At 39.3% G+C, this 14,478-nt stretch overlaps 1 protein-coding gene across 21 annotated transcripts in view; it reads right to left on the minus strand.

Moving 5' to 3' along the window:
* The window catches only part of AKT1 (AKT serine/threonine kinase 1), a 77,828-nt gene that overhangs the window by 29,675 nt on the left and 33,675 nt on the right, over nucleotides 1-14,478 (minus strand). For all 21 annotated transcript variants that reach the window (XM_086895947.1, XM_086895951.1, XM_086895952.1 and 18 more), the window contains 2 exons: nucleotides 9,352-9,480; nucleotides 2,599-2,710 (listed from right to left, as the gene is read on the minus strand). In XM_086895947.1, coding sequence (XP_086752073.1) covers nucleotides 2,599-2,710; nucleotides 9,352-9,480 — 241 coding nt within the window. The remainder of the gene's footprint in view (nucleotides 1-2,598; nucleotides 2,711-9,351; nucleotides 9,481-14,478) is intronic.

Here is a 14,478-nt window from a genome sequence, read left to right on the forward strand (position 1 = left end):
TTAAAATCTTTATTACTCATACTAGAAACAAGAGACAAATGAAGTCCTCCCAGTCTGGACATCATACAAGGCTTTTTGGATAACAGAATTTCTAATGGGCATTCAGTTAACAGCTCAGGATATAACCTGGTGATACAGAGATTTACATAACCAAAACAGACTTGCCAAAAACAAAAAGCAAAAGGCTTACATGAAGCACAAAAGCAATTAAAGTCAGCTTCTACATTTCTGTGGTGCACTGAAACACACATCCAACTCCTAGGTGCACTATGATACCTCTTCACACACGTATCCTGAATTTTAGTGGCTGTAGTGGCAAGGGATGTTCTTGGAGAAGGTATTAAAGCTCAGAACACTTAGGTTATTCTTCTGTTGTAAAGATGATGACATTAGTACAGCAATTGCTGTGTAAACTTCAGCAGAATGTCAGCAAAAGCAGTGACATTTCATCTTAGGCACAGGTCTTGATTACGATAAAGTTTCCACAGCTGTTTCAGCAACCCATGCTCTAAAAGTGACCCCTTAAACTCCCATGGAGACCACTTCCACTCCAGTGTCCTTTGGGAGATTTCACACCTTTGGAAGCTACTGAAGTGAAAGTTCTTGGCCTTCACTCAATTTCACTGCAAATTTATTGAACATAAAGAATACAACTCATAAGGGCTTCCAGGGTCTCAGGACAGGCTTTAAAGACACACTCAGGGGCTGAAGACACATCCAGTAGACTACCTAAACTTAACATGTTTACTGTCTTTTATGTATGCAGGGAATAGCTTTACTTGGTATTTTCTAGGGACTGGTTAAATTCTTCTCCTAAGGACATCCCAGGTAAAATATTTTGCTACTGCAGCAGGATCAGCAACAGCCAACCCTGAACAACTCTGTGCACAATCTGCAGTGCAGCCATGCCATCCTTATCTATGTCTGATTTTTCACTGGTCCTATGAAGTTGTTTTTTTAAAAATCATATCTGAACATGTGAATTTCTATTTATAATGGATACAAGAGGCAGATCATTCCCCAAAGGAAGCAAAGTCCATGGGAAAAAGTATCCAACATAAAATTTTATTTAATAAGAACTGCACCACATAAGGTCTTTCCTGCCTTGTGCATTTTTTGTTTTGGATTTTGCCTGAATTGTGCATGATTCATCCAGTCCTGTCTGGGGCAGCAAGGTAATGCCATATATTCAGAATATTCTGCCTATACTCACAGCATAGATTGCTCTATTCACCATCACTAACACATCCCCTTATTTACTAGTCATATTTTTATATTCAAAATTACTACAAAAAACTTCTTCTGCACTTTTCTCTATTTCTTTCGAAAAATCAAACATTAGTTCTAAAGGCATATAGAAAGCTAAATGCATATTGACCTTCATATCTCTTCTGTTACTGACTTGGTTGAGATCTCAGCCCTCCTGAAGTGAGTACCTTTGATTTCTGAGAGAACAGAATTTCACCCTCAGCTTTTATGTCTCAAGAGTACACAACAGAGGTGACTAACACTCTGAGCCCTGAAGTGTCACAAAGCTGACTTAATTGGCTAGGAGGGAACAAAACAAGACTGAAATACAATCTTCCCCCAAGTGGAAACTGCTATTCACTCCCTTTAGGGTCACTGACCACGAAGTTCCTAAAAGAAACAAGGACCAGTTTCTTTTTCTTTTTCTTAATTTGACTTAACCTTTTTCTGATTATTGTAACAGAATCAAAAGCACTAATAAAGAGCATGCAAAGTGCATGCAAAGGCTATGAAAGAAATAACTGAGTAATACTGAGTAGAATTTACTTGTCTTCAAAATAAACATATGCTAGTATCATATCTAGGGAGGACCAGGGTTTTAAGATACCCACTCCCCTAGGGCAATGATACTGGAATAATTTAAGTTCAGTTTCTGAAGAGCAAGTAAATATTTAAATACTCAGTAGTTGTATTATAGCTGAGCTGTAAAACTGTTCTCTCTGGAGGTAAGAGATCAATTCTCCAATGATGAGAGCACAGGATGTAGCTCTTAGCTCTGTTTCCTGAAAGATGAAACAGAAATCTGCACCTGCAGCAGATAACTATCACCTTTATTATCTAATTTGCATAAAACATTAGCAATCAGCAACGATACAACTAACTTTTCCTTTAGAAATAGGGTGTCTAAATAGATTTTAAAAGGTCACTATTTTGATACAACTCTACTCTGCCTGAATATTTCACTTGTGCTCATCCTTCCAGAAACTCCCAGGTCAGAAACCCTTCATTTTACATACCACAACACTTCCAGTGAGAAATGAACCTTACATTTCCAGAAATAACTACCTGTACTCTGGTACACACCTGCACCCGTCCGTTTTGGATACCCAACCTAGCAACAATTCATTTACAAACACTGCTCAAAATCCATTCTCTGAAATCCCCCTTTAGGATCATTTTTATACTAGGAAACACACTAAAACTGAGGCACTCAAAAATTATTTGTCACTTTTCAGTCCAGATGTACATCATCTGATAAATAAGAGCTTCAGCAGAGGACTCACTATTAATGCTGAACACTTGCATCTGCTTTTGCAAGGAGTTTATGCATTAAATATGAATGAAACATACCGCTCCTCTGGAGTCTCCACATGAAATGTTCTTTCAATTACTGTGGTCCACTGGAGGCATCTAATGATAAATGTGTTTGGTTTAGGTCGCTCTGTCTTCATCAGCTGGCACTCTACCACAATCAAGGAAGAAAGAGTCATGGTACATAAGCAGGTTTAAATAATCATTTGTCTTTATTCTTATCTAGCAAACTGTTGCAATTAATCAGCCACAGAAATCTCTGTAAGTACTTCTTTAGGAGACTTGAGACAATTTACTGTGTTGATGAAACCAATAAATAGCTTGGGAGATAGCCATCTAAGCAGCTCTGAAATCAAATTCTGCTTTGAAAGGCTCCACATTTGGTCTGTCCAGAGAGGTAAGCAGAAATGTGATGTGATAACAGAGAAGCCATTCAGACTCAGGTCCCATACTCTAGAGGTCATCCAGAACACAGCACATGTCCAAAGTCATTTGATAATGCAGCAATTACATATACCAAAAGTGAAGTCAAGCCCCCACACTCTCTCCTATTGACTTTCCCGCATGAAACCCCATCCACGGGTTCCAGGGAGCTGCAAGAGACCGTCTGATCATTTGGCAGCAGTCTGATGATGATCAGACTCAGCATTTCCAGTCCTCAAACACTAGAGGGAACATCAAACTGCAAAGGCACCCCCTGAGAAGACCCTGTTCCAAAAGCCTTTGGGAGAGCCGCCGCAGTCGGATGCTGCACGGACACGCAGTGAGCGGCTTCCATCACTGCCAGGGTTCAAGCACAGCCTAAAAAGGCTACAGAAGTACAGCTACATGCTAAGCCACCACTTCCTTCATCAAAACATTCTGTTGAGAGATGAGTGTAATTTCTGTTTATTTTTAAATCATATCTACTACTTTAAGATTCTCAGGATGTTATAAATGTTTATCCTTCAAATTTGGGCCAGAAAATGCTCCTGATAAAGGGTACACTTTAGTGCTACTAACAGAGATCTGAAAAACAAAAGAAAACCAATGAAATAACTACAGGAGCCAAACCACCACATTTTTAAGATAAACTTTAATAGAAAAGCTAATTAATTAAACAGATCCTGCTAGAGGAAAGTAAAATTAAGAAACCAAGTGAGCAGGGGAAAAATACATAATTGTGCAAGTTTTTTTCTTGCATTAAACTCTTTTCCTTGCAGTTAATGAAACCACAAGCTTGCTGTTATTTGGTCTTCAGTTTCTAAATTGACTTCTAAATAAATAAAAAGGTAGAATGAAGACAAGAAGAAATTTCTGTTCACTGCTAGAGCTATGAACTTCCTCCACCATCAGCAACATGCAAGTGGAGAATTCACCAGAATAACAGTACATGTTACTAAGGCTACACTGGTGCCATTAGGTTAATTTCATTATTGTGCAAATTTAGAATGCTCAGTTTTAAGTTCAAGCTCTTAATTAGCACCAAGATAAAATATTTACTGCCAGTGTTTTTGGGCGCTGTATTTTTGGCAATATATTTCATGCCTCATTTGCTGCTAGAATTATAAGCTTTTCAATTAGTAACTGCATTTTTCTTGAGAAGAAAATATAATTTTTCTTTAATAGCATGCTGAGGTTACACTGCGTCCTACTAAAGCACTCCAATTAGATAAGAGAAAGTTTATTAGTGAGTCATGCAAAGGCTTTAACGCAATAAACGACACTCCTTCATTCAGATTAAACAACTTCCATGCAGCGATGCAGCCGTGCTGGATTTGGCCTTCCAGCCACCTCTGTCCTCTCACACAACGGCAAGGAAAGCCAAACACAACTGCCTGGGCTGGCACAGCCCCGTGGGCCTGGTGCTGATAAATTCCGCTCCAAAGATCTCGTTCCTGCTCCCAGACCTCCCACCTCCATTTAGCTGCCTTTCTCTTTTTGTTGTTTGTTTGTTCTGCCTCCCATTTTTATCTGCTTAACATGATTAGATTAAGGCTGGGGTTGTCCTCTAGGAGCCTGCACAATGCAGCTCTAAGACACTGAATCTGGCTGAAGACTCTAAGAACAACATCAGGCTATTTCCTAACCTTGTGCTAATCCAGAGCTGCTCTCCCATACTTATCCTGAAGCACTACATTATAAAAAATAAATAAAGAGATTTTGCTTAGATTTTAAAAACACTTTAGAGTCGCATTCTGAAGTAGCTGCATAGATATTTAAACTAGGTATGAACTCCACATTTAACCATTTAATTTCAGCATGATAAACCACACAAGGCTTTTCCTGCCATAGACGGGGACCAATTAAATGTCACTCTTCCCCTAAATCAGCACTGTCCATTGATATTTGTTAAGTTTGCTGATGCAGCAATCTTTAAGGCATACAGCAAGATGAATAATAGAGATTTGTCAGTTAATAACCACTATAATTCAAGAATGTCAACAAAATTGTTTTGTTTAGTGAACAATATGCTGTCTAATTACCCTGCTCAATCATAACAGCACATATCAAGAAATACAGAAGGCTTTACTTTTAAATTGCTTTAACAAAGTGATGTACCACACCAGTTCTAGAAGTTTGAAACTACCACTTATTTCTCACCATATATGACAATCACATGGATTTTATCAATAAAGCAAATAAACAGTATTTTTTTCTTACTTTGAAACCCAACTGTGTGCTCTTCACAGAAGCTGAAAAGTTAGAGAAGCACCAAATCCACCCTCTCTAATCATGTACTGCAATATGGACCACTCCAGCAGAGCACAGATAGAGACGCTGTGTAGAATTAGGTGTGATTTATGGCATGTTTGGGGGTTCTGCTATAAAAACATTCAATCTCAAATAGGGGCCGAGGGTCGTTTACCCACTTCCAAGGAAGTTTTTCCTGTGAAACAGGCTGACATAAGTATTCCCCATTTGCAACAGAGTAAGTACTATAAACAGCAGCCTGTTAAAAATTATTTAAATTGCTCTAAAATACCTCTTGATTCTTTCCTGGTGTTTGGTCTTTTAAAGTAAGTAGGACAGAGAAATTGTTCCTAACAGGAATAGACACCAAGGCATTCAAATGTAAATTACCATTTTGTATTTGAAAGACACTTAGTATTATCCCAGTGACTTTCTAAAATGTCACAATATTTGCTTTCCCAGCACTTAAGCTAAGAGGCAGATTACTTTCGATGAAAGTGTCAAACTCTGCTCCCTATATAATGACATCACACTTAAAACAATAATGTCAAGGAAGAATCCTTCCTATTCCTGCTTTGGTTTCTTTAAGGAAGGGTATGGAGAAACAGAGAAAACTGGAAAAAAAAAAAAAAAGTAAAAAGGTAAATAAGGAAAATAGAATGATGAAGAAATAAAACTTTTGGAAAACAAACAGGAATATTATGTTTAAGTGTTTGTTTTCTGCTAGCACCACTGGTTAGATTCAACTCTGAACTGTTCAGCATGGCAAAAGTGAGGGGCCAGGAGCACCAAGTTACAGACCTGCACAAAGGTGGCTCTTGGTAACAGCAGACAAAAAATCCAACCACTAATCTGGCCATCCTGTGCCCTCTGAAAAATGCTTAACTGCAGACACACAGTCCTGTCCCAAAAGGAGCTCTCGTATTGTTGAGCAATTATGCTTTCAGCAGTACAATAAAACCACCACAGTCCATCTTCCTTTTGACAGCTGGGAGAAATAATCCCTTTCTAACAGGAACAGCCTCTCTCTCCAGCTCCATGTGGTTTTTCACAATATACTGCTTTTCTCAGCTATATGGTTTTAAAGGCTTATAATCTAATAGGGAGACATACATGATAATCCGAGATTACAATTGGTATGAAGGCTACTTATCTCACAGATTTACAACTCAGGCTCTATTGGTTATACATCTGAAGGCTCTGGAACAGAACTTTTAGGTAGAGACCTTTTTATTTTTTCTACCTTATTAGTAATAAAGTACAGAACAGAAACACAAACAGAATTCAAAAATTTCAGTTAAACATTCAGGGATCATGTTTCATGAGTGTTACTTTGTGTTCTTTTGTATCAGTTTTTTGTTTGGTTGGTTTTTTTAAAACAAATCAATAGGTTAATTCCAGAGAAAATAAATTCCTTGAACAGAGCAAGGATTGGTATATGGCTATTTTAAAAAGAAAATTAGGTGGAGAAATAATTGTTTTAAATAAATAGTATGCCTCTCTTTAGCTAGAGGGTCTTAGAAACAAGTTTTCAAAAATGTATGATCAAAACCCTCACAGACCAAAAGCAAAAGTCTAGTGCAGGAGAAAGAAGAGACTGCCAAGCACATAGAAATCACACACTATTGCTAATACTTTCTTCACACCTGTTAAAGGAAAAGACAGGTAACCATTAGTTGTTATCTTCTGTCATAGCTTTCTCATTAATTATTTCCCACTTCTCATGCACTGACAAAATCATCCAATACAAATTTTACACTACAAGTAGTAAAATTCTCCTTTTAAAAAAACCCTCCTTTTACTCGCAAAGATAAAAAAGTAAAAGTGTTCTGCTTTGAACAGCAGAAGAGGGTAAAGATTTTAATCAGAAACATGGGACCACTTCCAAAGAACAGACTGACAGAGACAGCCTGCCATCTCATTAAAAAAAATCTGGTTCACTAATTAACAAAAAAAGTCAGGGCTATCATGGTCTCTTGGAGGAAAAGAAAACAGAAGGATTAATTTTTACAAAATATTTAATCTAAATTCCCCCCACCTTTCACTGGCAGGAGGCTTCTACAGGCCTGTTCACTGGCCTGAGCCTTCCTTCACAGGCAGCTCAAATTCATTCACACTAACTTGACATGTTATCTTAAAAAAAGGATCAGGCAATCAGGTTTGAAGGGAAAGCCTGTGGTGCAAAATGCATCCAAAAATGTTCCCTGAGATAAGCTCAGCTGGTTAGAGCCTGGTGTTAATAACACCAAATTTGTGGGTTCAATCCCCATATGGGCCATTTACTTGAAGAGCTGGACTCGATGATCCTTGTGGGTCCTGTCCAACTCAGACTATTCTGTCAATCTCTGAAAGTGTGGAGGGCACCCAGAAGGGACAGAAGTGCTGGCAGCACTGCCTGCTACTGCCTACATGAGAAATTAAATCCTGGTGGGGAAACAGCTGTTTCTGTGGGCCCAATCCACTTCTAGCAAGGAGTCCAATCTTCAAGGCCTTCCTGACCTGCCACCAGGCAAGAGCCTGCCTGTTCACCAGGCAAGAGCCACTGCTAGAACATCCTCCCACCCAGCCCACCATGCCTCTTACAGGGACTACAGTAATTCATCTATAGGCATGTGCTGTGTCTTCTCCAACAATGCTCTGATGCCATGGTAACAAACCTGTTTATCTATAAATGCTGAGACTGATGGGCTCAATTTGCCAAAAAAGCACCATATTCCTGTTGTGAAAACTGATTTAAGTTAACCCATTTTAAAGGCAACTTGGACAAAGAAAAGGCGATGGACACATTTTTACTCCTTAGCACTGAGCTGCCCAAGTAATGCAGTTAGCAGCAAGAGGATGGAAGTGTCCTCCAGAAAGTGCATTTGTTAAAAGCCTCTGGCTATAGACCAAGTACTGAATTAATTTATGAATTAATGGCTTTCTGCTGCTTCACTTTACCTTCTTGATCTGTAAGAAGATACCAGTCTAAAGAGTAAAGTACCATGTCATTACCAAAATGAAAACACTACGACAATTTTGCCTCTCAGACGAGACAAAAAGCCCCAAAGCACTCTTGGAATCCTGCACAGAGGCACCAGGCAACAGCATGTCCATTATTTATTCCCATCATCACTCAGAACAGGTATATGCTACTACTGGAGGAAAAATAATGAACATTTCCATTAATTCCTGCTGCTGCCCAGCCCTCTTCCAGGAGCAGGGCGTTTATTCAAAATAAATACCTGCTTAATGATCAGCTACAAAGATGAATCCCCTGTATTTTGAACTACCTTGTAATGAAGAGGAAAAGCCCCTATCCTTCTCTCTGCAGAGCTTTGCTTCCAGTAGTCACCAGGAATATGGAACAGATCATTGTTAATAACAGGTGCCACAATGATCTATTTTTAAGTGGTGGAACGAGACAGGCAGATCATGAGACAGGAAAGATTAAGAACAGGAGAAAATAAAAGCTGGAAGTATACAGCGAAAGGTTAAAAACATGAGCAAGAAAAGGAAATTATCTTCAGAGTCTTCTATCACATCCTGTGCTGCAGCACCTGAGCAAAGTCGGAAATATTTGCATAATAGAGAGTGCAGAGGTTAGGAGATGTTACTATTTCCAAACCCTTTTGTTGGCTTTGATAGAAGAACTATGGGTTTATGTTCAAAATTAAGAAAATCCAAGTGTGCTTCATTAAAATGTGCCCACTCCACATTCTTTTACGCTAACAATTAAATAACTCTGATCTATGTCAATGCCACTGGAATCCAGATCTGATGGCAAAAATGCTTCTGCTGTACCTACCTGCCAGATACATGCACCTGGGTGAATTTTCACTTTAAAGCAATTTGCTAACTAACATACACACAAAATATTAACAAATAAACCCATTTCATTCAATAACCAGAAACGGCAATTTACTAGAAAACTTAAAAAAAAAATTAAGCAGAGCATCAAACCTCCACGTTACAATCACTTCTGAGAAACACAGTGGGATTTAGTTCAAATAAACACACTTGGTGTTTAGATACATCGCTCTGGGCAGATCTGAATGTTTCTGAGATGCAGCTTATCAGCTACGTTACAAGAAGACATCAACCCCCAAACTGAACAAGAGAGCAGCTAAAAACACTTACGAGCTACTGAGAAGTTATTTAAAGGTGATTCTCGCTGGTCAACATCCTGTGGCCGTTCCTTGTAGCCAATGAAGGTGCCATCATTCTTCAACAGAAAATACCGCGGCCTCCATGTTTTGATGTATTCTCCTGGAAAGAGAGGATGGGCAAAGGGAAACAAGATCAGAAAACACCCCGAAATACTGACACACCAATAATTTCTGTTAATATTGGAACTATATGTCATCCTGACAGCAGCAGTTTTAAGAACATTCAGTTCGCTCTGATACAAACAGCGGAAAAATACAGGCACTGAGTCACATACTGATAGCAATGTTAGCTGTAAAAATGGGACTTCATAAAAGGTAAACAGCTATGTTTTGTTCTTCCATCTACTTCAATTTCCATTCAAATTCTGCAACATCTGCCTTAAATGCATTTTAAATTTTAAAAAAATCAGAGCAGATGTCCTATGTATTATTTTTGCTATTGTCATTTTTCATACTGACAAGTGGAGAAATTTTTTTCATTTACATTTTGCAGCGCAAGTATTTTAAACAACAATGGGTAATTTACTAATTAGTCAACTGCTTTATCAAACCAACAGTCACTTTCAGACCATAAGAAGATAATTCTCTGCTTATGTTACATAACATCACTCACTTCTCTCACAACAACTCAAGCATGAAATACAAGATGATGTATCACAATATGAAGGGGAAAACACTGGATGATGTATAGCCACCACAAAGTTGAAAACAAACATCTACTCTGAAAGATATGCAACCTTTCTTTGTCTGAGGAAACACCCACTGCTCACACCACGCTACTGCTCACCTGAGTAACCTGCACAGGTGACACTTGTGTGACTTGTGTTACAGCCACATTCAAAATGTTCAGCAGTAGAATAAGAAGAAAAGAGTTAATCAAAACCTCAGTTATTTACTGGATTTATTAAGCTGGTCTTCAGGGAAGGCAGACAGAAGTCCCACCAATGGCTCTTCTGGATGACTGTCAGTATGCCTCAAATTTTTGCTTATTGAGCAGATCATTGTTTTCTGAGGCAGTCTCTCAAGAACCTCAAATAGCTTTTCATGGCACCAAGCTGCCCCTCTAGGCCCTACAAGGTCTTGCAGTAATGTTTCTACTCAACTGAGTCACAAAAATCTCATTCAAGGTATTATTCTAAACACAGTACTGACCACACTTTTCCAATTCTGCTCACCCCAACAACTGATTTAGAAATTTTAAAAGCAAATGGTCAACTACAAAACACCCGCAGCCAGGTATCAAACATACCCTCCTCCATTCTGTATTGGTTCTCACTGATTTGTTTAACACTGGGGAGAAGATGAGGGAGCACACTAGGAGCTGAACTGTCTTCCTGCCTGCCACAGCAGGACCACGCCTGTGAACCCTGTAATGCTGCCCTGCAGCGGCTGCTGCTCAGTGCCCACAGGTTCACCTGCTGGCAAGCTTTTCAGACAACCAAGAACAGTGAGAGAAGGCTCACCAGATATATGGGCTCTGGCAACCTTCTGCTGCTCTCCTGTTCTCCCAGGCTCCTCTCATATTTTCCCATTGCTCAGCTTTCCTCTACTAGTGATTTCTCTCCCAGTGAAGTGCACCTTGCCACAGGAACTCCCTTGCAGCTGCTTTGTCTCCTTCCTCTCCCCACAGACCTCCTCTCCGTCTGTGGTGTAGTTTCAACCTGCTTCGGGCAGCAGCTGTGTCACTTCTCTGTTCACACTCATCCTTCTCCCTCCTGCACAAAGAAGCAGAAGCGACCCCGACACCCACACAACACAGACACGGGTGTGCACAGTCCCCCCACCAGCTGCTTTCACCTCTTTAATCCTCAGTGGGCTTTCAATTTCCTAATTTAAAGCAAAAAACTAAGAACTACTGAACTGTAAGAGAGAGTCACACAGAGCCACCTTTGCAGTGGCCGTATCTGCAGAAAACATCCATTTGAACTGATGAAACAGGTATGGGGCAAGAAAGAGGAGAGGAAAAGGAGCACAAACCTTCTCATTGTTTCTTTTAGAGATGGCTGTTACCGCTCTAAGTGTTCCACCAACCTATAAAGCATTTACAAAAGTGTCATCATCGCTCCAGGAATTTCAGAAGAACTCACCTGTCATGGTTTAACATTTACAGGCAAGGAGGTAAAGGTAGAAGGTTTTGTTGTCATCATCTTTTTAGTTCTGACCTTAATTAAATGCTGAAAATTTTCTGTGATCAGCAGAAGATTATGAAGCCTTTCACATTTAAATTGCCAGTCCAACTTGGCCCGGATCAGTGAGATTAGTCCAATCTCATTACCATTATACAGATGTGACTACAGGGATGAGAAGATATGTGGCACACTCAACCCAGACTAGAGGCTTGCCAGGTAAGCAGGTTGGGGAGGTGGCTGCCCAGACTATCAGGATTTTGGAACATGCTGTTACATACCTGACTCGTTGGTATTTTCTTCTCTTGCATAAAGCACACCCAGGAGACCTAATGACCCCCCACCTACCCTTTATCATATCTGCACTTAGTACTAAATCCAGATTGGATGGGACAAAAAATACCTGGACAGGGACATTACTGAGTTTCTACTTTCCTTACTCCCTCATTTATGCTACACATCTCCACTGGCATTTACAGATGGGGCATTAATTTTTTGCAGATTCTAAAATTATTATCTGGTTATTTGCAGTGAAGTATACATAATTTTAAACTGAATTACACTGTACTGTCACAGGAGACTTTCTCTGAGATTAGATGCTTATGTTTGGCTCTCATACTTTCTTACAGCTTTATCCCACCGATCTGCTTCTCTTTTAGAAACACATCCTCTAACAGGATTAATCACACAGTCTTTAAAATGGTGCATTCCATACAGATATAGCATCCTCCTCCACACTCACTGCTTTTGTGTGAAAAATCAAGGATTTCATTACCACCAGTCTTTCTGCACGGATCATTCTACCTGGATCTTCCTTTAAGCATTGCTTTAGCTGGTTATGGTTCCTGATCCACCTTTTTAATTTGCAAATAAGTAATATGATTTTATTTATTTTTTTTTTCCGCATGTCTGAAAATTCATTCTTAACAAATACTGTAATATAACAATTCAACATATTGATTATACTTTCCAAGGAGAGTATGAGGCACAGTGCAGCATCTGTGGTACAAAATTTTATTATATAACACAGTGAGGTTGTACTTCTGCATCCTGCAAAAAAGTGGTAAGACATCGCCTGGTGTGCGACTTGCCAAAGAAATGATATCCAAGCATAATTTTACATTCAAGCTATCATTCCTCTGCAGAAGCCTGGACACACAGATTCACCAACAGTCATCAAAAAGATGTACAAAGTGCATATTCTTAAGAAACAAGTTCATATTTTTAGGATTAGCTAAAAGACTATAAACGGTCTACAGCCCAAAAGGACCACATCAAAAGGTGACAGAAAATCTGAGTACTGGAGGCAGAAAAGGGAGTTTGTCAATACAGACAAAATAATTATGTGGAACTGCTGGGACAAAGCTGTCTGAAAAACATCAACACCTTTTCCTTCCTCCGATATACTCAGCAAGCTGTCATGCCTCAAGAGTGAACTGAGCTGTTTCAATTTTTGCCCTCTGTTCTTTGTTCCTGTTGCGGTTTTGTTTTTAAGAATCACAAGAAGAAGTTAGTTGAAGTCACTAATATTAGCAGTTATGTAGTCACACTAGAAAGAATCGTACCGAGTACAGTAAATGCAAGCATGTGTGGCAAATTCTATCAGACAACACTAAAAAAAAAAAAATAATGATCCACCATGGAAAAGTGAACAATTTACAAAGCAAAACATTTTTTCCTCTGTGATTCATTGCTTGTGTAATGCCCTGGCAGAGCCTTCTTTGTTTTCAGTAACAGAATGCTAACACTGCAGAGACAGGAAAGCAAAAGCATGGGTTATAAATCCTTCATATAAAATCCTGGAACCAAACAGACTCCTCTGTAGCTTGCTAGCTTTATTATTTAAAATCTTTATGTACCATTCTGTTTACTCCAAGCAATTTCCAAATTGCAAAGATTCCCAAGCTGTATATATCTGGAAACATACACAAAGATTGTTATAGACTGATTTCCCTTTATTGCCTTGTGTCTGCCCCCACACACTGCACATTAAAATACTTAACACACACTCAGAAAGTAAATCCATCTCATGCCAGAAAAGCTTTTTCGCTGTAACACATACTGCAAAGCACACTTATGCCTGAATATTTCAGAAAAAGTTAAACACAAAACTCCTTTGGTTCATGAAAAGTTAATTCTACTGAGGATTTACAATAATGCAGGGTTAGATTATTTTCCTCTGCTCCCCACAACAGTATCTCACCGAATCTGGAGCTGTCTACCACTGATAGAGTGTCTAACATCAGAAACAGCTGCCACTCCCTGGGAAGCTCACGGGGTAAGTGGAGAATAATGAGCAGCAAGCACCAGCAGAACAAAAGAAAATCCATCTTTATTTACCAACTGCTGCATGCTTGTTGCTGCATCAAGCTCATTCAAAGCCAACACCACACCCTTTAATTCAGAACAGACTATATTTAAGAAGCCTCTGCTTTTTTTTTTTTTTAAATCAACTCATACATACCAATGGTTTGAAAAAAAAAAATCATTAGGTTAACCAAGTCAGTATCCAATGCTACTACCCTTGGTATTTAGAAAAGCACCCCACTGACTGTTAACTTTCTTATGGCCCAAAGTAACCGAGTAACAAGCCCAGGAGCACTGACTGAAAACAGAGTCTCAGTAATAGGAAATGCAGTCAAGTGGCTACCACAAATCTACCAATAAACAATGCATTAAACTTTCTGCTCTGAGCATCAAAAGTAGAACCTTTAATTGCATTTAAGCATAACACTCAAAAAATGAGAGCTTTTGAGTTATGCAAGCCCTCTCTACATTCCCACACGCTCTGGTGATGTACGGCACTCCCTTGCTTGTACAGCCCCAGTTCCTGTCCGAGGGAACATGAAAGTTATGCCAATCGCAGCTCTAATGTGCCACCCATCAAAGGCGGAGTGACTCATTCCTGAGCCTCAATGGCCATGAGAAGTGGTCTACATCCTGTCGGCCTAATAAGGGCTCGGAAAACAGAT

Source organism: Cyanistes caeruleus, chromosome 6 (genome assembly GCF_971803275.1).
Source record: "Cyanistes caeruleus chromosome 6, bCyaCae1.hap1.1, whole genome shotgun sequence".
In the NCBI taxonomy this organism is placed as follows: domain Eukaryota; kingdom Metazoa; phylum Chordata; class Aves; order Passeriformes; family Paridae; genus Cyanistes; species Cyanistes caeruleus.